At 39.4% G+C, this 26252-nt stretch overlaps 1 protein-coding gene across 3 annotated transcripts in view; it reads left to right on the forward strand.

Annotated features, from left to right (window-relative positions):
* Positions 1 to 355: 355 nt before the first annotated feature.
* Positions 356 to 26252, forward strand: part of LOC120860506 (probable methyltransferase TARBP1) — a 64111-nt gene continuing 38214 nt past the window's right edge. For 2 of the 3 annotated variants that reach the window (XR_005720342.1, XM_040236339.1), the window contains exons 1-12: positions 360 to 1293; positions 3227 to 3324; positions 5696 to 5765; positions 7894 to 8042; positions 9087 to 9139; positions 11005 to 11102; positions 12707 to 12842; positions 13476 to 13572; positions 16139 to 16228; positions 17413 to 17554; positions 23305 to 23404; positions 24290 to 24462. Coding sequence is in view for 2 of the 3 variants with exons in the window: in XM_040236339.1 (XP_040092273.1) it covers positions 360 to 1293; positions 3227 to 3324; positions 5696 to 5765; positions 7894 to 8042; positions 9087 to 9139; positions 11005 to 11102; positions 12707 to 12842; positions 13476 to 13572; positions 16139 to 16228; positions 17413 to 17554; positions 23305 to 23404; positions 24290 to 24462 (2140 nt within the window). In the remaining variant the exon portion in view is untranslated. Of the gene's footprint in view, positions 1294 to 3226; positions 3325 to 5695; positions 5766 to 7893; positions 8043 to 9086; positions 9140 to 11004; positions 11103 to 12706; positions 12843 to 13475; positions 13573 to 16138; positions 16229 to 17412; positions 17555 to 23304; positions 23405 to 24289; positions 24463 to 26252 lie in introns of all 3 variants that reach the window. The other variant, XM_040236338.1, reaches the window with a different exon arrangement.

The following is a 26252-nucleotide window of genomic DNA, read 5'->3' on the forward strand; positions in this document are numbered from 1 at the left end:
CTGCTCCTTTTTAAAAACTACCTAGGTGATGGTAAGCGTACCTTCCAAATGTACCTCTGGACCATTTTCATGGCACTCTGAAATGATTTAGAGCCCCTGGACAGGCCAATCTCTAATTAAGAATCGATGGAGTTGGTGTAGATATTACATTAACGTTTCACGAGAGAGCCTCTTTTCTTCTTTAAAAAGTTACCCAGGCCTTTCTGGTAGGACCTGCCCAAGGAGCCGCGACCTGCCCCAGGGCGGGGCTGCAAGCCCCCTACCTGCGGGCGGGTGCTCGGGACAGCCGCGCACGCGCACGCACTCGCGCACGCCGGCGCCTTCCTTTGGGCGCCCGGGGTCGGCGGCGCGCGGGGCAAATGGAGCGGGTGCTGGCGGATGCGCTGCTCTCGCAGAGCCGGGACCCCCGGGTCCTGCTTGGGGCGCTGTGCCGCGGGGAGGTATCTGCGGAGCGCGTGGAGACCCTGTGTTTTCTTCTGCAGCGACTGGAAGATGAGGAAGCGCGCGGCGGCGGCGCGGGCGCGCTCCCGGAGGCGGCGCGCGAGGTCGCCGCCGGGTATCTGGTGCCGCTGCTGCGGGGCCTGCGCGGGTGCCCCGCGGGCGGCGCGGAGGACCCTGGTCCCGCGGCCCGCCAGCGCCGGCGTGTGCTGAGGGCGGCAGGCGCTGCCCTGCGCTCGTGCGCCCGCCTAGCCGGGGGCCCGCAGCTGGCGGCCGCGCTGGCCGAGGAGGCGCTGTGCGACCTGCTCAACGCGGGGCCCGCGCCGGGCCTCGAAGGGGCCGCCGAGGCGGCCGTGGAGGTGCTGGCGGCCGTGGGGCCCTGCCTGCGGCCTCGCGAGGACGCGCCCCTGCTGGAGCGAGTGGCGCGGGCAGCTCTCGCGCTGGCGCTGGGTGGGGACAAGGCGGGGCCGTCCCCGGACGCTGCGGCGCTGGTTGCCGGGCGGCTGCTGCCGGCTCTGGGCCGGTGCGGCGGGGCGGCGCTGCGGGCTGTGTGGGACGAGCTGGTTGCACCCGGGGTGTCTGAGGGGCCGGGCCGCGTCGGGTCGCAGCTGCTGATTCTGAGCGCCCTCGCCGAGAAGCTACTGCCAGAGCCCGGCGCAGACAGCGTGCCTGCCGCGCGCGAGGCGGGCCTGGACGCCCGGCGCTGCTGGCGCTTCTGGAGCGCGGTGCAGGCCGGGCTGGCCTGGTCTGAGGACGCCCTGACGCGCAAGCGGGCGCGCTACCTGCTGCAGCGGGCTGTGGAGGTGTCGGCGGAACTGGGGACCGACTGCGCCTGCGCCCCCGGCGAAGGAACCGGTACTTGCTTCTTTGCTCCCTGGCCCATCCCTGCTTGACTTTCTGCGAGCGCAGCCATTCTGCTTCCGGGGCCGTCTCCGCGATTCGTACAGAATTTGGTTATTCTCGTGTACCGCACAGAGCCTGAAAAACTTGGGAACCTCATCTCTAGGGTGTTCTCTGAACTGTAACAAATCACTGCAACACTGTTAGAAGAGTCCGCATTTAGGATAAATTCTCTGACCTAGAGCGGGTGGAATACTGCATTCGTGGAATAATTTAGGAACTAGTCCAGCAGGATATTAACAGACCAAAATTGCACTAAATCGTGGGCTCGTTCAAATAGAAAAGAAGGGATACCACCCATCAAATTGAAAGGAAAAGTATTTACATGTACTGACCTACGAATTGAGCCTTGAGTATTAGAATTTTGTCATGGGAAACCCATCACAGTCCTTCGGTAGTTCTCTTAGGAGAATTTATTAATATTAGTTAAGTATAATGGCCTTAAGTCGACCTTTGGCGGAGGGTATTTTTGCAATTGATTTAATAGAATGAGGTATTAATTAATTATTAATTTTACATTTTGAACCTGTGCGTCCTACCAGTTTTTTACAGGATAAAAGTAGACAAAATAGCAAGGCCTCCCTTTAGTTTGGTTTGTTACTATTGATCAGTTTGTTCACTGAAATGTGTGAAAAATACACTTCAGTCATTTAAATTTATTTTGATCTATCGAAGTCTAAAATGGATTGAGTCAAAACTGCCTCAGTGGATGGAAAATTTCTATCCTTTCAACTGTGGCTGCCTACTTATTTATACTAGTAAGAGTTTTGTTCTGCTGAAGTTGTGAGTAGATTTTTATACACATTTAAAACATCAGATAGTAGATATTTTAATAGCCTGTAAGTTGATGATCATCCAGTGAGAGCTCTCGCTGGAAAACATTTTAATTGCCAAAGTTAAGCATTTATTTTAAAGCATCAATCATTCTGCAGTTATAAAGATAAGCAATAGTCTTATGCTTGCCTCCCATCTATATTTCCTTCATTTCAAAGAGCAGCCACTTATCTCTTAGCTGATTATTTTGGTGTCTATCCCTATATCTTGACATATTCTAGTAATATCATAAAACCCATTATCCTACTTGCAATTTTGATTAAATGTGAGTTCAACAAAATTATGACTATGCAAGTACTGTTCACCAATGATCTATGTAGTAATCTATGATTTATTTTTTCCTTCCTGCAAGTTTTCCCTATATCTGTCATTTAGTTTGGTTGCCTCCATACTTACCACTAATTCAGCCCCAGATTCTTAGTTAGTTGTTTAAATCTTTCCTGTACAAAGTGAGATCATCAGTCATAAATTTTCCTGAAGAAGTCTCTTCTAAAGTCCCATTCCAAGCTCAGCCTTGTACTACCACTGACATTCTTAGATCTGCCTTCACTTTCACCTGGGAGACTCCCTTCACCTGATCCTGTGTTGAAGCTATTTTCCTGGAGTTCTTATCTTCAAGACCTTGAGTATCTGATAATTTAATCAAAGGATCCTTTGTGTCTTTTCTGTCAATTCACCTGACACTTTTTTAGTTTTTGTCTCCTGGAAATCCCCATCTGTTTGTGGCTGTTTTCTACCTTTTCCATTAGATCCTTTAACATACTAATCATAGGTATATGTAAGTTCTATTTTTGGACCATCTTTGAGTCTGGTTTTGTTTTCTGTTTTATCTCTTGGCAATGAGATTACTTTTTTTTCAGAAGCAACTGCATTATTTATGCCTTAGAGATAGCTACTCTGTTAGATTGCTGGGCTTGAGTCACTCTGGTTGAGCTGGCTTTGGATTTTGTTATTGCTGTAGTTGGCAGATTGTTGTCTCCTTATGTTTAGAAACAAAATTTTCTATTTAGGAACTTAAATCTAGAAACTGATTTTCTTTTTTAAACCATATCAGGCCCAAGTCTGTTTTGGTGGTCTGAGAAGAAAAAAGATGAGCTTCTAAAGTTTTGGGAAAACTATATTTTAATTATGGAAACTCTTGAAGGAAATCAGGTAAGTGTTTTCATATTTTATCAAATCATGTATAGGTGCAGTTTCTTTTTTTCCCCCAAACATTTTATAGAACCAGTACAAAAAGTTCTACTTGGATATAGCACAATGGAATACAAGTGTACTTTGTTTTCCAGTGTGAGTGAGTGAGTGAAGTCACTCAGTTGTGTCTGACTCTCTACGACCCTATGAGCTATAGCCTGCCAAGCTCCTCTGTCCGTGGGATTTTTCAGGCAAGAATATTGGAGTGGGTTGCCATTTCCTTCTCCAGGGGATCTTCCAGACCCAGGAGTCGAACTCAGATCTCCCACATTACAGGCAGACTCTTTACCATCTAAGCTACCAGGGAATCCCTTTTTCTTTTCCAGCATAGATTAAATTTAAGGTTAAATGTAAACTCAGGAAGGAGGAGAGTGAAAAAGCCTTGTAAAACTATTTAAAAGAAAAAACTAAGATCATGGCATCCAGCCCCATTACTTCATGGCAAATAGAAAGGGAAAAGGTCGAAGCAGTGACCGATTTCCTCTTTGGGCTCTAAAATCGCTACGGATGGTGACTGCAGCCATGAAATCAGAAGACAGTTGCTTCTCAGTGGGAAAGCGATGACACACCTAGACAGTGTGTTGAAAGGCAGAGATATCACTCTGCCAATAAATGTTTCTGTAGTCAAGGCTATGGTCTTCCCAGGGGTCACATACAGTTGTAAGAGCTGGACCATAAAGAAGGCAGAGAGCCAAAGAATTGATGCCTTCAAACTGGAGAAGACTCCTGAGTCCCTTGGACAGCAAGGAGATCAAACCAGTCAATCTTAAGGGAAATCAACCCTGAATACTCATTCAAAGGACTGACACTGAAACTGAAGCTCCAACTTTTTGGTCACCTGATGTGAATAGCTGACTCTCATGTAAAGTCCCTGATGCCTGGAAAGATTGAAGGCAGAAGGAGAAAAAGGTGTCAAGAGGATTAGATGGCTGGATGACATCACTATGCAATGGACATGAACTTGGGCAAACTTGGAAAGATGGGGAGGGACAGGGAGGCCTGGCATGCTGCAGTCCATGGGGTTGCAAAGAAATGGACACAACTGAACTGAACACCACCACAATGTAAACTCAGGAAATTAAAGAATACTTCAATTGACTTAATTTATCATTCAAAGGATTTGGTCTTATTTGATCTTCCCTTGACATTTACTTCTACAGTGTTTGTTAGTTTTTAGTTTCTCTATGTTATAAATAATCTCCAAAGAAATACACAATGAGGAAAATGTTACTTAAAGTCTGAGGTCAATTGTTATTAAATAATAATGACCCTTTGATTTTGTAGGCTTTCTTTCTTTTCTTCCTTTCAGTTCTTACATCTTTGCATTCTTTGGTTCTGAGACTTGAAACCTGAAAAATCATTTTCAGTTGACTTTGAATTAATCTTCGTAAGAACATGGAATTTTTAAGTTAGGAATCTCTTTAGAGATTAACATTTAGATTGACATCCATTAGAATCATCCTGGTGCCTTATTAAAGTATTAGTTGCTGGATCTGGTCTGCAGAGTTTCTGATTCATTAGGTCTGTGGTGTGGCCTGAGAATTCAGATATTTTACGTATTCCCAGGAGACACATATGCTGCCATTCTAGGGACCACACTTGGAGACCTGTTATAGGGGTTCCCAGTCTGTAAGCTGCAGATCGCTGTGGGACCAGCCATCATGGAGTCACTGTGAGGTGTCAGTCCAAATGCATTGTTTGTTGACTAAAAGAAAGAAGTACTCATATGTGCTAAATGTATGTAGGTGTGGGGATGAGGACTAAACGAAAAACATTTCTAAATTTATATAAACTATGGTTTTCCTTAATCAGTGCATCCATAACACCCTCACTGTTTAGAAACTCTTTAGTTGCCTTTAGTTTCTAGGATATGTACATTAGACGCTGGTATCTGCAAGAGTCTAAGAAAAAAGAGCATTGAACCCTCAGCTGGCTCTGTGTCTAAATGTGTGGCCTTGAACAACTTGAGTGACTAGAGAAAGCATTTCAGTATTTTTTCATCTTTGTAATATTGGTGTTATCAGCTGCCTGCTTCCCAGGACAGTTAAGGATTACATGACATAATTTATGATACTCTATAAATGTAATGTTACTGTAACTATGTTCTAGGTTATATTTATTAGCTTTGCCATACTCGGTCTTGAATTTGTATGATTTAAAAAATGGAAAAATCAGGCACCTTCTGCATATTTTTTTACATGGGTGTGGTGGAGTCAGGGAGGGTGGAGGTTGTGGAGGGAGGAACAGAAGAGTGACTTACATAAATATATAACAATACTTTGGTTTTTAAAGGTGAATTTTCATTTCCTATGGCTTTTTGCTTTTGTTTCAGATACATGTTATAAAGCCAGTTTTACCAAAGCTAAACAGTCTGTTTGAATATGCAGTGTCAGAGGAAAATGGTAATGGTTGCTTTTATTTTGATTTTTTATGACACATCATGTTCCCCCTTATTTTATAACTAATTCTTGTTCATTGTGGAGAATGTTATATGAATATATAAATTTGCTGCTACCAGGAGACAGCTGCTAATATTCCAGATATATACCTTGTGGATTGATTGTTCATAATGCTTTTTTCTGACTCAGCAGTATATCCAAGTGCACTTACCTATGTCCTTAAATAGTCTTTGAGAATTTAATTTTAAATGGCTGCAGAGTTTTCTAAAATTTAGAGGCATGGTAATTTTATAAACTTATGATTATGGAGAATTTCAAACATTTACAGAAGGAGAGAAGTTTGTATGATGAACCCTATCACCTAGCTTCTGCAGTGATCAACTTGTGGCCAGTTCCTGTCTTACATTGCATGTGGCCTCACTTGCTCACTCTCCATCAAATGATTTTGAAGCATATTCCTAGCATTATCATTTCATCTCTAATTATTTCAGTATATATCCTTAAAAGATAAGGACTCTTTGGTAATGTTTTATGTATGGTGTATTATTCATTTTTTAATAAGCATTGTTTGATATTATATATTCTAACTGCTTTCCAGCTTCGTTCTCTTAATATATCTGTTTCATTGTTAAAGTTGCTTTCTTAGCATTTCAGCCATTGTTCTGTAGGTTGGACTTCTGGGGATGGGAAAATTCTAAGATACTATTTTAAATATAGTTTTTAAGTCCTTAATCAGTACTATATTATGAGGGCTTTTCAGGAGAAATAAAATGAAAATGGAGCTTCCTAAAATTATCTTACGAAATTAAGTTTAGGTAAATGAGACAGCTAAATGCAGGCTAACTGTTTTGTATTCATATGAATGATGAAATGCTGCACTATTGTGTTTACACATGAGAGTTAACCTAGGTAAATGGGTTTCAGTGCCTGCTTTAGATAATGACAACTTTAATAGTGTGACCCCTTAGGAATTGAGCTTTATTCAGCTGATTGCTATGGTTGTTTTCTGATACACTGGAGTTTTTCACAGACCATAAGAATCTATAGTCCCACCTGGGGCTAGAATTTAATTAAATCCTGTTGTGACTTCACTTACGCGTTTACTGTTAAAATGATTCTCTTATTACCACATTTTGCCCACAGCTCTTGGCAAAACAAATCAAATAGCAGTGACAGATTTTGAAAAATTACCACTGCCAAAGAATTGAACAAGCATCTTGATGTAAATAACACACAAAAAGGGACTGATTTATTTATAGAATGCCATGAGTTTAAAATGCTGAATTTTTTTCCTAAAAATATTAAGGATAGTTGAAAAGAGTTGAAGTATCTCTAAGGTACATAATTATTTCATTTTTTGTTTATCACTCATTCATATATTTACTTAATAGATGCATACTTAGTGTCCAGTACATACTGAGCAGTGGGGTAAAGTGGTGAGACAGAACTATTTTTCACTTGAGTTTTGGTCTGTTTTCCAGGAAAAAATGGTTTTGATTATAAAGTTCTAGACAGACAACAAAAAAATGACAGGAATGGAATACTAGTAAGGTCATACCTTGGTGAGGCGAGCCAGCCAAGGCTTGCCTTAGCACTGACTCAGAGTGGAGCAGAGAGTTCTGGGTGCAGAAGCCCTGAGATGGGAGCGGCCCCATGGGGTAGAGCGCCCGCCTAGTGAGGCACAGCTTAGTGGTGCGGGAGGGGTGGCCTGAGGCTGGAGTAGTTGTCAGGGGCAGTTTCATGCCTGGTTTGGATTTTATTCTGAGTTTTGAGAAGCCACTCAAGGGTTTTAAACAGAGGAGGGACAGTTTCAGATGAAAAATGGATTGAAGTAAGGTGAGAGAATTGGTTGAAATCACCCCAAATCTGAAGTTCCAACCTGTGTGTCTGGAGTCATATTTAATTGTGTACACTGTAGTTACCGTGACATCCACTTGCCATCTTTCTAAATGAAACTGAAAATGGAAAATTGAATACTGAAGTGATTTTGGTTATTCAGTAGTTAAACACCTTTGAACGTGATTGTTGTAATGAAGTTAATGTGTTTGTGTGTGTGTTTATTTATGAATATATAGTCTATGTGGAGCCATATGTGAGAATCAAAGTCAACTTTGGGTGTTTATTTTCACAGGATGCTGGCTCTTTCACCCATCCTGGCATCTGTGCATTTATAAAAGAATGTTTGAAAGTGAAAATAAAATCCTGACTAAAGAAGGTGTTACCCATTTTTTGGAACTGTATGAAACAAGGATTCTTCCATTTTCACCAGAAATTTCTGAGGTAATGGCACCCTCTCCCTTCCCTTGTTCCCTCTGTCAGAAGATAAGAGGCGAAGGCATTTGTTGTATCTTATGTGATCTTCAAAAGTATATCCTGGGGCTTGAAAATTGGAAATAAAACTTCAGAGATTTGCTGAAAACAAACCCTATATCTCTTAAACTAGGCTCTCATACTTGGGCTTTGTCGACAGGCTGCCTGCATCATCACCGTGATGAAAAGTAGTCCTTTGTTATCTGTATCCTGAGCAGAAGTCAGCAGCATGAACCCTGGATTAGAAGTGTGTTAGTGATACTCTCTCCATGGTTCTGAAGCACTGAATTATTGCTCTTTGTCTAGTGATGCTGCTCCTCCGATTCTGAGCCAGTGAATCACTATCGTGCTGTACTGAGCAGGGGTTGCCTTTTGAGCTATGTTATTAGAATGTGTACTTCTACTTGTCAGAAATCACACAAAGTGAGATTTCTGTGAGAGTTACAGCTGTGATTTTTAGTCCTGTTATGATGAGGTGAGTTGAATGATCACAACTTAGGAACAGTAATTTACCTCTCATTTAGAGGTAACCTAAACGTCCCTAATTATCCAAGTACACGTACAGTGTTTTAGTAGGCATCCTTTTTCTGTATTCTCCTAGCCTTCTTGCACTTCCGAAAAGCACGCTTTTGTCGACTAATGTTTTCGAAGATATGCTTTTCCCCATTTATCGTCCAGGCATAGGGGCTTAAATTTTCTCTTGGGTATCTTTCTATTTTTCACCAGTCACTGCCTTTATTTTCTACCATGTGTCCCTTCTTTGGATTCCTTTCTTCCTTCTCAGCATAGCACGTGCTCTCTTAGTATTCCATACGTTTTTATCAGGTTGGAAAGTTTGGTTTGACACCTGGGATTAAGGTATCCTCCAAGGCTATCATAAATCAGCCTGCAGCATAAGAGATTGCTTATAACAGCTCTTCAGTAGCCCTGCATAGGATGTAGAGTTAGGGCAAGTTGACTTTTCAAAATTACAGTTACAGGTTAACGTCAGATTTTTTTTCCTTTTTTTTTTAGTTTATCATTGGACCATTAATGGATGCACTTTCAGAGAGCTCTCTATACAGCAGGTAAACATGCATTTTATTTAGCAGCAATGCAGTAATATGTATTTGATTATAAATTTAACTTGATTATGAAATATGACCAGATTGTTAAAAATGCATTTGGTGGATAAATATATGTTGCCCCATAGACATTCAGCTTTTTCTTACCATGTTGTCCCTTCTGGGTTTCTGATTCTTCTTGTCCTTCTAGTAGTTGTATCTGGTGTTTCTCTTTTTCTTTTCTTTCCTACTCTGAACCCATCCTTTCTTGGGTTTTAGGGAAGGACACCTCGCACAGGGACTTTGTGACTTCTGCCCTCTTGGAATTTATGGTGGCTTTGGCTAACCAACACTTGACACTTTTTTCCCTTTCTTTTAACTTTCAGTTTTATAGAAAAGTTGTGAGAATAATACAGAGAATTCTGACTTACCTTTTACCCACATTACCTAAACGATGATGTTTTACCGGATTTGTTTAATTGTCATCTTTATGTATTTCTATGTGTCTTTGCGTCTCTTTGTATATCTGTTTCTTAGCTCTGTCTGTCGAGCAGACTCACCCATCTGTATTTCAGTATCTTTCCATCCATCCATATTAAAAGCCATCCGTTCACATCAATATGCCCACTACCACAAGGTTCATTCTAACTTTTTCCCTTTCCATATCAGATGGTGGAGGCCATTCTCTACTACATGTTGCTTATTTAACACCTTTACGTTTCATCAAGCTTGATACTGGAGAAGAGTGTCATTATTATGCCTTTCCTCATTTTTTGAGCTTGATCTGTACTCTTGAATTGTATCTTCAGAAATTTCCCTTGCTTTTGAAATTATGTTGTATTAATATTTCTAATTCTGATAACTTAAGTTTATACTTGCTAGTCTTTTGTTTGATATATCTCTTAATAGAGCAAGCCACCCTGGTGGCTGGCTCAGTGGTAAAGGATCTGCCTGCAGTGCAGGAGACCCAGGTTCAATCCCTGGCTCGGGACGATCTCCTGGAGAAGGAAATGGCAACCCAGTCCAGTATTCTTGCCTGGGAAAAACCATGGACAGAGAAACCTGGAGGGCTTCAGTCCATGGGGTCACAAAAGAGTTGGACACGACTCAGTAACTAACACTTTCACTTTTGCTTTTCTGATAGAAAGTACTCTGACAGTCAACTTCTTTAAAAATTTTAAATCAACCTGTGCTAAGTTATATTAATATTCAGTCCTGTTTAATATCAAAAAAGCATATCAATGCTTGATTTGTCAGCTATTTTTATTTTTCAAATAACTCATTACTGTTGAATAGTTTTCTGAAGCAGACAGCTGGAGAGCAATAAAACCAACTTGGTAGTTTCTGAGAGTTGACAAACACATTTATTATGAAATGCCTTCAGTTTCCTCCCACACTAGTGTGTTCAGTTAACAGATAATGTTCCTGGCAGAAGCAAAATAAACAAAAATAAAAGTGTCTTTAGTAGATGTTAGCAATCAAATGCTTTTGCAAAAGTGGTTTATTACTAACATGTCTTTTACTTAATACTTAAAGGTATTAAATCATTGGAGTATGTGTTAGAAATAATAAAATATAATTTAAAATTACCATTTCTAGACTTTTCTTAAAATGATACTATTTGGCAAGGTTGATGCATATGTGTCAGAAAAAGGAGATCTATGCCTGCTTAGTATAACCCATTACTAACTCACGTCAGTTTTTCAGTAATATCCTGATGTTTTTGTAATTGGAGGGATTCTCAAGATTTTACTGAAAAATAAAATGCAGGTTCAGAAGAAGATGGTTTTATTGTTGAAAGACATTTGAGCCATATTGCACTTAGTTTCATTATGCTTAATTGTCAGTAGATTTTTATATATTTGTTTTTTAACCCCCTTTGTTTATAGGTCCCCAGGCCAGCTGATAGGAAGTGTTTCTCCGCTGGGACTGAAATTACAGAAGTTTTTAGTCACTTATATTTCTTTTCTTCCAGAAGAAATAAAGAGTATGTATCAGTAAGGAATTTCTTTTTAACTTATTAGCTTAAATTTAAAAAAATTTTTAGAATGTTGATTATCAGCACCATCCTTCTAGGAGAGTTGTGCTGTTGCTGCTGCTAAGTCACTTCAGTCGTGTACGACTCTGTGCGACCCCACAGACGGCAGCCCACCAGGCTTCTCTGCCCCTGGGATTCTCCAGGCAGGAATACTGGAGTGGATTGCCGTTTCCTTCTGCAGTGCGTGAAAGTGAAAAGTGAAAGTAAAGTCTCAGTCATGCCTGACTCTTAGCAACCCCATGGACTGCAGCCTACCAGGCTGGGAAAAGATGGCCATCTGTATATCTGTATTTCTTAAAAGTGACTTCTTAAAAGATTTCTACAATGATGATCTGAGGAAACAGACATTTTCATTGACTATGTGACTTAAAAGACCCTTAAGACATCACATATTAGCAGAGAAAGTGGGATAGAGCACCATCCTTGTGTATCTCAAAATAGTTAAAGTAATTGTAGTGTAGGTAAGAAATAGCCTGTGAGAAAGAGCTAATATTACTGTTTGCAGATTCCAGAGGCCAGACACCAATAGTATTTTTCTTTAACGTCTCCAACAAAAGAATGGTTTCCAACGGTAAAAAAATTTATCTTTCACCTTAACTTAAAAAAAAAAAAAATATATATATATATATATATATAAAACCCTTGTTATCAGAGTATGTACAGTATACTAGAATACTCATCTTACTAAAAGGGAATGAATTTGAAATAACATTGTTTTTTCTTTTCATCAGCTTTATTGAGATATAATTCACACACCATAAAATTTACCCTTTTAAATTGTTCAGTTCAGTGGTTTTTAGTATATTCACAAGTTTGTACAACCATCACCACTAATTTCAGAATATTTTCATTATCCCCAAAAGAAACTCCATGCCCATAAGTAATCGTCTCATTTTCCATCTCCCCCAGCTTCTGTCAGACACTAGTTTATTTTCTGTCTCTAGATTTGCTTATTCTAAACATTTCATATAAAAAGAATCATATAATATATGGTCTTTTATTTTATGTCTGGTTTCTTTTTGCTTAGTGTAATGTTTTAAGATTCACCTATATTATAACATGTATCATTCCTTTCTGTAGCTGAATAATAATGTAATAGTAATATTATAGATACTTCACATTCTGTTTATCCATTCATCAGTAGATATTTGGATTGTTTCTACTTTTAACTACTAATATGAATTACTCCTGTGACTATTCATATACAAGTGTTTATATGAATATAATCTTTCACTTCTCTTAATTATATACCTACGAGTGGAATTATTGGGCATTCTGGTGACTCCATTTTTAATTTTCAGAGGAGCTACTAAACTGTTTTCCACACTGACTGCACCATTTTACATTCTCACCGGGAATCTCTGAGACTTCAGTGCCTCCACATCCTGTGAACACTTGTTACCGTCTGTCCTTCTGATTAGAGCCATCCTAGCGGGTGTGACGCTGTATCTCATTACGGTTTTCTTTGCATTTCCCTATGTAGTGTCTGATGATTTGAGCACCTTCTCACGTGCTTGTTAGCAACAATGATGTCTTAAAACTTTTTCTCTCAGGTAGTTTCCTGTTAAAATTTATTCAGAAGATGACAAGCAGACATTGGTGTGCTGTTCCCATTTTGTTTCTATCTAAGGCTTTGGCAAACGTCCCAAGGTGTAAAGCCCTGGGTATAGAAGGACTTCTTGCCCTCAGGTAGTTTACTCTTGTGTATATTCATATGTGGTTATTTGTCATAACTTTCCTTAGTAAATTAAGTTTTCTCTTCTGCTTTAATTCATGGTGAGTGGTTTTAGTTAATATTGGCATCCTGATTTTTCACTCTTAATTTTATAGAAGCAAAAAGCTTAAAAAAAAAAAAAAATCTATTCATGGGGATTTCCCTGATGGTCCAATGGTTAAGACTCCACACTTAGACTGCAGGGGGCACAGGTTCAGTCCCTGGGTGGAGAACTGAGGTCCCACATGCTGCTGCACTTAACTTTGTTTTATGAATTACTAATTTAAATGTTAATAAATGCCATAATATATACTGTTGGATTTTGACCACTTTAAAAATAAGGCCAATGTTTTTATTAAATATCAACATTGATTACCAGTTATTTCCAAAAATGTGCCTTGAAAGTGTCTTGTTAGTTTTTAAAGATTCTTTATCATATTAAAATTGCACTCTACTAGCGAGGCCTTACTTATTTAATAGCTTTGCAGCTCTCCTGACAGGGACTTTCTGCATCAGAAAGTGTAGATATTATAGATCAGTTGTCAGGACTACAGCTGACCAGTGTTCTCTGAGCCCATGGGAGTGCGTGTGTTTTTCTCCACCGTCAGGGATGTGCTGCAGTGCACCATGATCACACATCAGATCCTGCTGAGAGGGGCGGCGCAGTGCTATCTCCTCCAGACCGCCATGAATCTGGTAGACGTGGTAAGCTGATCTTTCTTACTCACGTTAACTTCAGTTCTAGAGTCTTTCTCAGTGAGCGGGAGTTCGTTAAAGAGTCTACACAGCAGGCCTGTGATGCTGTCTTTAGAAAGCCCTGTTCATAAGACTGGCCCTTGGCTGGCATCTGGAACCTGGATTTCGGGAGGGCTCCCACCATCCCAGTACCGTACCTGCAGGGCTCATGGAAACAGTGTGATCTTCACTGAACAACTGCTTTCCTTCCGGAGCTCTGAAGTTGTAGGTGCCGTGCGCGGGGCGTCTGTGTGACCAGCTCCCCAGTGAAAACACTGGGCACTGAATCTCTGAGGAGCCCTTCTGGTAGGCATTTTACCTGTTGGTAGGGAAGCTCGCGACCATACTGAGAGACCATTCTTGGAAACTTTCGCCTGGTTTCCTCTGTATTTTTTCTGCACATCTTCCAGGAACTTGACTTTCAAAGAACATCCTTATTCTGTTTTTCACGGTGCTCCAGTAACACACTATTGTTGAGAACAGGGGTCAGCAGACGTTTTTGTGAAGGGCTGGCTTGGTATATTTTAGGTTTTTTGAGTCATACAGTTTCTATTCAGTTCAGTTCAGTTTAGTAGCTCAGTCGTGTCCGACTCTTTGCGACCCCATGAGCCGCAGCACGCCAGGCCTCCTTGTCCATCACCAACTCCCAGAGTTCACTCAGACTTATGTCCATCGAGTCAATGATGCCATCCAGCCATCTCATCCTCTGTTGTCCCCTTCTCCTCCTGCCCCCAATCTTTCCCAGCATCAGGGTCTTTACAAATGAGTCAGCTTTTCACATCAGGTGGCCAGAGTATTGGAGTTTCAGCCTCAACATCAGTCCTTCCAGTGAACACCCAGAACCTGATCTCCTTTAGGATGGACTGGTTGGATCTCCTTGCAGTCCAAGGGACTCTCAAGAGTCTTCTCCAACACCACAGTTCAAAAGCATCAATTCTTCAGTGCTGAGCTTTCTTTATAGTTCAGCTCTCACATCCATACATGACCACTGGAAAAACCATGGCCTTGACTAGATGACCTTTTGTTGGCAAAGTAATGTCTCTACTTTTTAATATGCTATCTAGGTTGTAACTCTTCTTCCAAGGAGTAAGTGTCTTTTAATTTCATGGCTGCAATCACCATCTGCAGTGATTTTGGAGCCCAGAAAAATAGAGTCAGCCACTGTTTCCACTGTTTCCCCATCTATCTGCCCTGAAGTGATGGGGTCAGATGCCTTGATCTTAGTTTTCTGAATGTTGAGCTTTAAGCCAACTTTTTCACTCTCCTCTTTCACTAAGAGGTTCTTTAGTTCTTCTTCACTTTCTGCCATAAGGGTGGTATCATCTGCATATCTGAGGTGATTGATATTTCTCCCGGAAATCTTGATTCCAGCTTGTGCTTCCTCCAGCCCAGCATTTCTCATGATGTACTCTGCATATAAGTTAAATAAGCAGGGTGACAATATACAGCCTTGGTGTACTCCTTTTCCGATTTGGAACCAGTCTGTTGTTCCATGTCCAGTTCTAACTGTTGCTTCCTGACCTGCATACAGATTTCTCAAGAGGCAGGTCAGGTGGTCTGGTATTCCCATCTCTTTCAGAATTTTCCACAGTTTCTTGTGATCCATATAGTCAAAGGCTTTAGCATAGTCAATAAAGCAGAAATAGATGTTTTTTTGGAACTCTCTTGCTTTTTTGATGATCCAGCAGATGTTGGCAATTTGATCTCTATTACAGCTACTCAAAAGCAACCGTAGACCATTTACAAATAAGGGGGCATGACTGTGTCCTAGTAAAACTTTACTCACAAAAGAGGCTGTCAGTGACTTTGCCAACCCCAGACTTAGAGCTGCTGCTGCTGCTAAATCGCTTCAGTCATGTCCGACTCTGCACGACCCCATAGACGGCAGCCCACCAGGCTCCCCCATCCCTGGGATTCTCCAGGCAAGAATACTGGAGTGGGTTGCCATTTCCTTGTCCAATGCATGACAGTGAAAAGTCAAAGTGAAGTCGCTCAGTTGTGTCCAACTCTTAGCGACCCCATGGACTGCAGCCTACCAGGCTCCTCCATCCATGGGATTTTCCAGGCAAGAGTACTGGAGTGGGGTGCCGTTGCCTTCTCCTAGACTTAGAGCAGGGTGTCTTAATTGGAGATGTGTGACCTTAAGGAAATAAAAAGATTTGGGTGGTTTTCTGAAGGCCGAGGTAGTTTTTGTGGGTTTGAAAAACAAAGATTCACTTTTGATGTAAATAATGAGTAATTTCTTATAGGATGTTTCTGGTTTTTGCTTTTAGATTATACTACCTTATCTCAGAGATAGTAATCTCGATTTTAAGGAAAATAGATTTGTAAAGTAATCTTTCATTTTATATAACGGTTAGCTGTTTATAATCAAACTCTTCATTTTGAAAGTTGAATATTTCCTTTTTAAAAATATAGCTCTTGATTTAACTAATAGTATTCTACTTTAAATAATATGCTAGATTAGTTTTACAGTGATGTTCATTTAGTTAAACATTTTTCAATGAGTAATTTTTTAAAACTGCCCTGCCCACAGGAGAAAGTGTCACTCTCTGACATCTCAACTTTTCTCATGTCAGTGAGACAAGAGGAGTCATTAGGAAGAGGAACTTCACTGTGGATGGAGGTGAGACTGAAAATAATGATAAGGTTTTAGAAAACTTTGTAAAAAATGGTTTCTTGTCCAATTCACTACTGGCTTTTCTTGTTATCTGTCAACAGAGGTTTTTAAAAAAAGTTTATTTGCTTTGAGTGGACCTAACCAATAATGCTGTTAGAATTCCTTTGGAGAAGGGGGAGACAAAGTGAAACAGAGATGGAACTATTCTAGAGAAGATAGTGTTAGTGGGCAGATCTCGATTCCAGATGAGAGTACTGAAAGTACTGATGATGTTAGACTCAAGAACAGTGACACAAACATCTACTTGGGTTTGCAACCCTGACATTTCGGTGATCTGTAATTCTTCTGACTTCTTGCATCTCGCTTGTCATGAAACCCTAAGTGTCTTGCAGTGGATGGAGAAAAGTCCTGGTGATTATGAGTAAAGTTGGTGTAAACATTTGCATACAGATTTTTGTGTCACCATAACTTTTTAACTCATTTGCGTCGGTTTCAAGGAACATGGTTTCTAGATTGTGCAATGAGCGTATGTTTAGTTTTTTAAGAAACTGCCTTCCATATCCACGATTCCACCATGTCAGGACCCATACAGCCATGGAGCATGAAATGCCGTAGTATTTACTATTGAAAAAAATCCACGTGTAAGTGGACCTGCAGTGTAAACCCACGTTGTTCAAGGATCAGCTATATTTTAAAATGCACATATGATAGAAAATAAACTTGCAAGGAGGGTAGGAGCTTTCCTTATAACTTATATTTCAAATTCTACATTCTCTCAAAAATAAATCCTTGTTGTATATGAAGATGAAATGAATTTTAAGGTTGTAATTTGTTTTACATAAGGTTATTATTCATAGAGATGTTCTTTACAACACTTTATCAAAATGTACATTTTATACTAGATGCTTTAAAAATTCTTGCCTGTTAATGAAGTTTATAAGTTCTTTGAGGAGTTTAGAAAACACTCGCACACATATGTGAATATACTCACATGCATACATGCATACACACACTTTTTTCTGTATGAACTGTGCGTGAAGCTCAATCATGACAAGAAACATTCTGTTACTCTGTTGTGTTCAGTTATCTAAATTCAGTTTATTGTGGAAGAAAGAAAATTAATTAGGGAAATTAGAAGCCCTTTGTTCAGTTAGGCTTTCAAAATAAGTGATAGCTGTTTTCTTTTTCAGCTCTGTGATTGGTTGCGTATTAATGAAAGCTATTTCAAGCAATCCTCAACTTGTAGCTCCATTGGACTTCACGAGACTTCTTCTTTAAATGCTTATGTCAGGAACCTAGTGCAAGAGTATATTAGGTCACCTGCCTGGGAAGGTAAGTCTGAGATCATTTTTATGGACTAATGTCACCAAAACATTTTCTAAGAACTTTCTACTGGTTTTTCAAATTGAAAATATATGCCAAATATATGCTGATTTACAGATGTCAAACTTATATTTCAGCCTAGTAATGTGAATAAGTGTTATGTAAAAATACTGTTTCCTAACTTGCACTTTATCTCTTCTAGAACTTGAGATTTTAAACCATCTTAAATGTTCTGAGAAACTAGTAAGTTGTCTGAGAAGGAATTGATCACAAATAAATTTATTAATTTATTCTACAATTACTGAGTCTTTGTCAGCTAGCTTTTGCAGATGTGTTTGGAGCCTCTGTAGTGGAAATATTTGTAGATAAATCTGTTTATCTTTTGTTTGTTTTCAAAGCATTACATTTAGTGTCAGCTGATTATGAAAAGTAGTTTTAGAGAAAAATTGGATTTGAAAGAATGGTTTTGTTAGTTTCTTTTTTTTACCAGATACTTAGCAAAAGATCAAACGCACTGAGTGAGTGGAAGAACTATGAGTAGATTCATTAATTAGGATTCTTTCTACATTTCTAACGCATCCTCATCATTAAAGTCATTAGTGATAATTTGAGTAAATTGTGTCTTTGAATTTAACATGTCTTCAATTTCCTAGCTTTGTCTCAGACCAAGTCATTTTTATCTCCTGACTTCTCTAATCTGATTATGGAATAGGTCTTAAATGATCAGATAATTATCCTTCCAAAATACATGAGTTTATCTGTTTGTCCTTTTTGGAACATTTTGCTTTTGTGTTTTATTGTCTCTATTGTCTAGTAAATTTACTGTTACTTGGAAGGTTCTGTTGTTAGGCCTATAAAAGTAAATAAATTTTAGTCCCTATTAGAGGGAGCATAGATTAAACTCCCTGAAATATCTATATAACTTGTCTTAAAACTCAGTCTATAACAGCATCAGATCTGATTAAATCATTCAAAATTGGATAAAATAAGATTTTTTAGAGTTTCTTCCTTAACATTTCTGGGACTTAAACTGTTTAATATAAGTTTTTAAAAAACTGATCTCAAGTGCAAAGGAGGCATGTGTGTGTATGTGTAATATTTTGTTTGACTCTTAATGCCCTTGGCTAAGTGTCTTTATAAAATTTTAGTTTGATTAACAATTACTGGGCAGTTTTCAGAACAAGGCAATAAATTCCGAAGCAAACATGATTTAGCTTGAATTTTTGAGCATAAAATGCATATAACACTCAGATTTGTTTTTATAAAAAAATCATCAGCTCAAACATTTTTTAATCAAATTCTACACCTAAAGTAGTTTTTTTCTTTGGGTTTCATATGCTCACTACAGATAGATTTTACACTGATTATTCAGGAACTGTGTGTCAAGTGTTTTCGAAGTGCCAGACACTGGAGTTACAGATATGTCCTCTACCCTCAGAGAACATAGGCCAACAAGGGAATTGATAAGTAAACAGCTAATCTTAACACAATGCCTTGAAAGCCATGAGCACTGGGATGGGGCCCCAGGGTCGGGGCTACTGATTAGAACTTGTAGACCTGTGGGGGATCAGGAGAGGTCATTGGATGAGGTGAACAGAAATTAAGGTGGAAAGGGAGGAGTATCCTGCAAGGCTTGGATGAACTTACATCCAGGAAGCTTGAAAGCAGGTAGACCTCCACCAGTGTCTGTCTGTAGTATGGAGCCCAGGTTGGAATGGTTAAGAGAGGATGGATATATATTCAGTAGCTATATATGTACCATATCATATATATGATATGTAACAAAACAATGCAGCAACAACTAAAAGCACAGAAAACCAGCATCATCAACAGGCAAAAATGTTGGAGCACTTTCAGAGCAGGGTTTCTGAATCAGAGAAAGTGAGACAGTTTGCAAACAGCCATAACAATGTGTCAGAGCTTGGAATTGTTGAAATCAACCAAAGAGTGAACTATATTGAAGAAATTTATACTTACACAGTTCATCAGAAAGGGTGCCTACTTAAAATATAACCAAGATACCTGAGGAAAGATCCCAAAATAGTATATACTACAGCTGTACAACCAGTTTTAGAAACAGCTTTATTGACATGTAATTGACATACATTAAATTGCACATATTTAAACTTTATATGGTGTGATGGGTCTGACCTCTGTGTATCGCTTATGAAGCCATTAGCATAGCAAGATAATGAACAGAGCCGTCACTCGCCAGCGTCTTCATGCCCCTGTGTCGCCCGTGGCTCCTGCTTCTGCCTGTTCCCCTGCATCCGCAGACCACCTTGGCATGCTTTTTGACACTAGTTTGCATTCTCTAGAATTACAGTCAGTTTTTTGAATTCGTAGTAGCAAAATTTGACTGATAATTCAGGGTTAACCTGCATTAAGATGACTGAAGATAGCCAGTGACCTTTTGTTTCTTTAAAACCATTCTTGCCTATACTTTTCCAGCCTCAGTGAGAGAAGGGGGAGAAGGTGTAAAGAATTCTTTGCCATTGGTTCTCAGAGCATGATTTCCAGACCAGCAATATCAACATCACCTGGAAACTGTTTAGAACTGCAAATTCTCAAACTCTATCCCACACCTGCTGAAACAAACTCTGGGTGTGGGGTTTACCCTCTGTATTTTAAGAGGCTCTCAGGGGGAATTCTAAACCACATGCTGAGGTTTGAGACCCGTTGTTCTGTAGCCTGGATTTCTCTTAATATGGCAGTAGAGGACTCAGGAAGCAGCCCTACAGCAAAAATCTCTGCTAGAGTGTCCTCCACTGGAGTAGTCAGGCACTCTGTTGTTATTGACCTAATCCTGTGACTCTCCTTAAAATCAGGAATCTTTAAAAATCCACTAAACTTCTGATTCCCTTTCGGTTATCCCTTTCACTTATCCAAAGTGAAACTTATTCCTTCCCTTTCACTTATCCAAAGTGAAAAATTGTTTAGGACTTCAAAAAGTGCCACTGTGATTGGAAACATTCTCAAAAAGCACCCCTATGCCACTCCCACCTCGTAGAAGGTCAAAAGGTATCTCATTATATGATTGCTAGAAAATGTAAGGAACTGAATAGCGTATTGGTGTTTCAGTTTAGTCTTTGTTAACAATGAGTTTTTCTATGTACATGTGGGATATAAAGCACTTAATGTGAGTAAAAAGGGTTTATCATTCTTATGATAGAATGATAGAGAGCAAGTTTCAATAATTCACTCTTATAAAAAGCACATAAATTTAACCTACTAAATTATTTTGGAAAGCACCAACATTTAGACTGTCTAAAAATACACATTGCTTCAGTTCAGTTCAGTTGCTCAGTCCTGTCCGTCTCTTTGAGACCCCATGAACCGCAGCACGCCAGGCCTCCCTGTCCATCACCAACTCCTGGAGTCCACCCAAACCCATGTCCATCGAGTCGGTGATGCCATCCAACCATCTCATCCTCTGTCGTCCCCTTCTCCTCCTGCCCTCAATCTTTCCCAGCATCAAGGTCTTCTCAAATCAGTCAGCTCTTCACATCAGGTAGCCAAAGTATTGGAGTTTTAGCCTCAACATCAGTCCTTCCAATGAACACCCAGGACTGATCTCCTTTAGGATGGACTGGTTGGATCTCCTTGCAGTCCAAGGGACTCTCAAGAGTCTTCTCCAACACCACAGTTCAAAAGCATCAATTCTTCAGTGCTGAGCTTTCTTTATAGTCCAGCTCTCACATCCATACATGACCACTGGAAAAACCATGGCCTTGACTAGACGGACCTTTGTTGGCAAAGTAATGTCTCTGCTTTTTAATATGCTGTCTAGGTTGGTCATAACTCTTCTTCCAAGGAGTAAGCGTCTTTTAATTTCATGGGTGCAATCGCCATCTGCAGTGATTTTGGAGCCCAGAAAAATAAAGTCAGCTACTGTTTCCACTGTTTCCCCATCTATCTGGCATGAAGTGATGGGACCGAATGCCATGATCTTAGTTTTCTGAATGTTGAGCTTTAAGGCAACTTTTTCACTCTCCTCTTTCACTTTCATCAAGAGGCTCTTTAGTTCTTCTTCACTTTCTGCCATAAAGGTGGTGTCATTTGCATACTTGAGGTTATTGATATTTCTCCCGGCAATCTTGATTCCAGCTTGTGCTTCCTCCAGCCCAGCATTTCTCATGATGTACTCTGCATATAAGTTAAAAAAATAAGCAGGGTGACAATATATAGCTTTGATGTATTCCTTTTCCTATTTGAAACCAGTCTGTTGTTCCATGTCCAGTTCTAACTGTTGCTTCCTGACCTGCATACAGGTTTCTCAAGAGGCAGGTCAGGTGGTCTGGTATTCCCATCTCTTTCAGAATTTTCCACAGTTTATTGTGATCAACACAGTCAAAGGCTTTGGCCACTAAATGGTATTTATAACATTTTAAAGAATAATATACAATAAAGTTTATTCTTTTGTTATGTTTTTAAACTAAGTTATCCTCCATGCAAGTGTGTTTTTAGTATTGTCTTCCGTATTAGTATAGCAAATTTGTATCAAAATAAATTACTCCCAATATGTATTAGAATATTTGAAAATATGTTTTAAGTGTTTGAACCACTGGTCTGGAAAACTAGATTAACTCAATCTTTCTTGGAAGTTGAGGCAAAGAGTATGATCTTATTATAGAATGAAAAGGAGCTCTAGCTATGATTTATTTTACTTTACCTGGCTTTCAGGAATAGGAAAATACTGATTTTTATCATTTAACCACGTTCTTCCAAAAGTTGTTCTAGAAACTTTGCATATATTACTTAATTTTTATAATAAACCCAAGAAAAGTCACAGGTTTATTTAGTTTGATTTTATAGAAGATGACCTAAGCTTTCTGAGAGGACAGTCGGCTGTCCCAGGCTCCCATAGCTAACAAGCAGTGTACCTGAGGTTCAGACAGGAGTCTGAGATGTCAAAGCCTTTGTATCTGTATCCACTCCATCCCCTTTCCAGTTCCATTTTAGGGAACTCTCACCTCTCATCCAAGATGCCAGAATTGCCTCTTTGCCAGTTACCTTGCATCTAGCTTCCTCTACAATCTCTTTTCCACCTTATACCTAGAAAAATCTGTTTAATATAGAAACTTTGATCTTACAGAATTCTCCTCCTCGTCTTTGCATCCATTCACTTTGACCTCTAGTGGCTTCCTTTTGCTTTTGGGGTGAAGACAGAAACCCTTTACAAGCCCGTACAGTCCCTGGTCTCTCCTACCTGTTCCTGTAAGGTCATCTTTGGTGCTCCCTCCCACTTTATACCCCAGTCCTTTATATGGAATATGGCATGCTCTCTGCTGCTTCAGAGCCTTGACATGCTCTTTCTTCCGCCCAGAAGGGTCGTGTCTCCCTTCCCCTAACTCATTCCTTCCTAGCTTTTGTACCCAGCCCAATCGTCATTTCTTCAGGGTGACTTTGTCTTACTCTCTAGTTGCACGATTTGGAACACTCACTGCTGTTGTCACTGTACGCTTCTCTGTAAGTCTCTGATGATGCTCTTCTCTTCCGCACTATGAATTCCACGAGTATAGGAGCCACTGGGTCTGAGGCCAGTGCATGGCACGCACTCGGCATGCGGAGATGTCTGTGTTCACACTTAAGTGTATAAAAATGAACCATGCTGTGGGGCGTTCTACTGTATTTCTTCTCAGCTGTATTTGTCTCATGTAATACTGATAAAACATATTCATTTAACTGTTTTATTTTTGAAACATCATCTTTGAAGGATTTTGTTAATGCTTTGCAAACCTTAACTATTGTTATTTAAGGAGGAGAAAACAGCTGTATGCCTGATTGGTTTGAAGCTAAGCTTGTTGCTATGATGGTGTTGCTGGCCACAGATGTAGAAAGAATGAAGAGTCAATATAGGTAAGTGTTTCTAAACTTGAAAAAAAAGCTTTTTTAAAAAAAAAGGCTAATCCTGTTTATAGTCCATATTCAGACTTTTCAGTGATTGGTATGGAATTGATTACAGCTTATTAAAGGAGGAAATTAGAATATGGCATCATACTTAAAGAAATGTTTAAAATTAATAATAAATTAATAGTGCCAGAGTTTTAAACTTCAGAAGTTAAAAACACAACTATGTATTCACAAATCGCTGGTTTTGTGTAAGAATATTAGAAGGATGGGTTGTAAGGTCCTAGCATAAGATTAAGTAAAGACAGTTACTAGATTTTACCCCTTTATAAAATATATAAATTTAAAAAAATAAAGTAATAATGATAAAACAGTCCCATTTATATTTTGAGAAATATGAGCAGATTGTCACCAGATTATAATTATTGCAAAAAGCAGCTTCCTTAGGTAGTGTCTTTGCATATAATGTAAATCTCTTTTCTAGACAAAGTTTCAGTACTAAAGTTGGTTATAACAGTTTTTCACAAATCTTTAGTTCTTTATATTTTTTTGTTAACATGTCTCATTTCCTTGACTAGTATATATTTGTTTTGTTTTTTCTGAAATATGGAAGCAAGTTTTAATTTGCAAGCATTTTAATTTGCTGATAATTTGGATCTAGGATTTTGCTCATACTTCTGCCCAAAACCAAGGACATGTATTGTTCCTTGTGCTTTCTTCTCCAGTGAAGTACTGCACTCACTGAGAAAGCATGAGTGGAAAGGCCTGTCCTAACAGGTCGTCCTTAAGAGTAATTCCATCTGGTGGAATCTTTAACTAACCAAAACTGTAGCTGGAAGACAGTTTCTTTATCCTTTTGAAATGCTTGATTTGGGCGTGTCTTTTAATGTCTAGTGAAAAGCGGAGGACACAGAATGTATTAAGGATATTCTTAGATCCTCTCCTGGATGCCCTTGTGAAGTTTGGTACAAATGCCTACATGCCCTTGCTGAAAACTGACAGATGCCTGCAGTTGCTGTTGAAGTTACTGCACACTTGCTTGTTGAAAGGTTCCGGTACCCGAGATGGTGAGGATCAATAGTTTCTGTCGGTGTTTTGCCAGGTATATCATGGGTACTCAGAATGAGAAGAAATTCCTGACCTTTTTCTTTAGCTTCATACATTCAGCAAATATTTACTGAGTTGGTGCTGGGGAGGCAGCGACAAAGGAGCAGACTGCCCATCCGGAGCTGACATTTTAGTATTTGCATTCATTGTGCACTATTGATTCCATATTGATGGAATATTATTTCATTTGCTTTTACTTGTTTTGTTTGTTTCTATAGGTTGTCATTGATTTCCAGACTATTGAAAATGATCACTATTTCATATATTTTCTAAGCCAAGATCCATTTCTTATAGACACTTTGTAACATGTTACAGAAAGTCAACTAAAGCATGAGAATAGCAATAATTTTATAATTACTTGTGCACAGAGGAGCATGGAGGGCTACAGTCACTGGGGTCGCAGAGAGACAGAGACGACTGAGTGACTGAGCACGCAGGCACACACATGTCCCTAAGCAACCTCTATGTAGAAAATGCTTCATCCAGGAAGTACATTGTTGGTAGATGGAAGCACTGAGCACTTTCTTCCTTAAACTAAGATTTATGTAAAACAGTATTTGAAAACCCATGGACATCGATATTAGAATTATCAGTGGGTAAGCCTTGGTTCCCAATATTTCTGATCAATTTCATTTGGAATTTTAGAAATTTTCCATTTAGGAAACAATATTCTAGAGAAACTTTGGTATCAGGTTAAACTGGAGGATAATATTGAAAGGTTAGATTTTCATATAGACTTGTGACATATTATAAAAGCTAGAGTCCCAGTTCTGATACTTTTGATAATGATAGCAGAGCCAAATGCTGTGTACATAGCAGTAACTTTTTATAAGATTTTACTCCTTTAAGGGCATAAGCTTGTGTTCATTTCACACATCTCGACTGTTGAAAGCACTTGACTCAGTACCCTCAAGTGCAGGACTGGGTCATGGGTGCCTTTTGGAAAATTATTGGGATATTAGATACATGCAAGAATATGAGATAGTTGTATGTAAATTATGATGCAAAATAATTATACATCCGTGAAAGCACCACCATTGCATCTGTTGCTGAGAATGAATTTACCCATAACTTCTCAGTCTCTGCCTTTGCCTCCTTATTTTGGTTTTTATCTGTGTCACTTCCATATACTTAAAAAATGATTTTACCACATAAATCAATTTTCTCACAATATATTATCTCATTTTCCTGCTTTTAAGCTTTATAGAACTGTTACTCTACTGTAAGAAGTCTTCTGTAGCTTTTTCTACTTAGCGCTCTTCTAAGATTAATCCATGTCCTTTCATATAAATGCTTCCTCATTTTCCCTGTGGTGCTACCTTCCACTGTGATGACACCACAGTTAGGTGTTCTCATATTGCTGGACGCTGGATTGCATTTAGTCTACTGCTTTTTAGTACAGTACTGATTTGAGCACTTGCCTACATGTCTCTTCTAGCGTGTGTGTGTCTCTCCAGTGTATGTACCCCCAGGACCAAAACGAGTGGTTCTCAGGGTATGTGTGTATTCAGCTTTTAAGATAATACAAAATTATTTTTCCAAGTAGTTGTGTGCATATTTTGTGTTCTCACTTGCAGAATATAAGTTCCCATCGCTCCTTGTGCATCTCTTTTATTATACTGTAAGAGCCAAGGAAATCCGTATTTAGTTTTGGTAGTAGTTGACTTCCAGATAACTGGCAAAACATGTTAGTTTAGTTAACTTTATTTTTAATTGAAGTCTAGTTGATTTACAATGTTGTATTCATTTC

Source organism: Oryx dammah, unplaced genomic scaffold (genome assembly GCF_014754425.2).
Source record: "Oryx dammah isolate SB20612 unplaced genomic scaffold, SCBI_Odam_1.1 HiC_scaffold_11077, whole genome shotgun sequence".
Lineage (NCBI taxonomy): Eukaryota > Metazoa > Chordata > Mammalia > Artiodactyla > Bovidae > Oryx > Oryx dammah.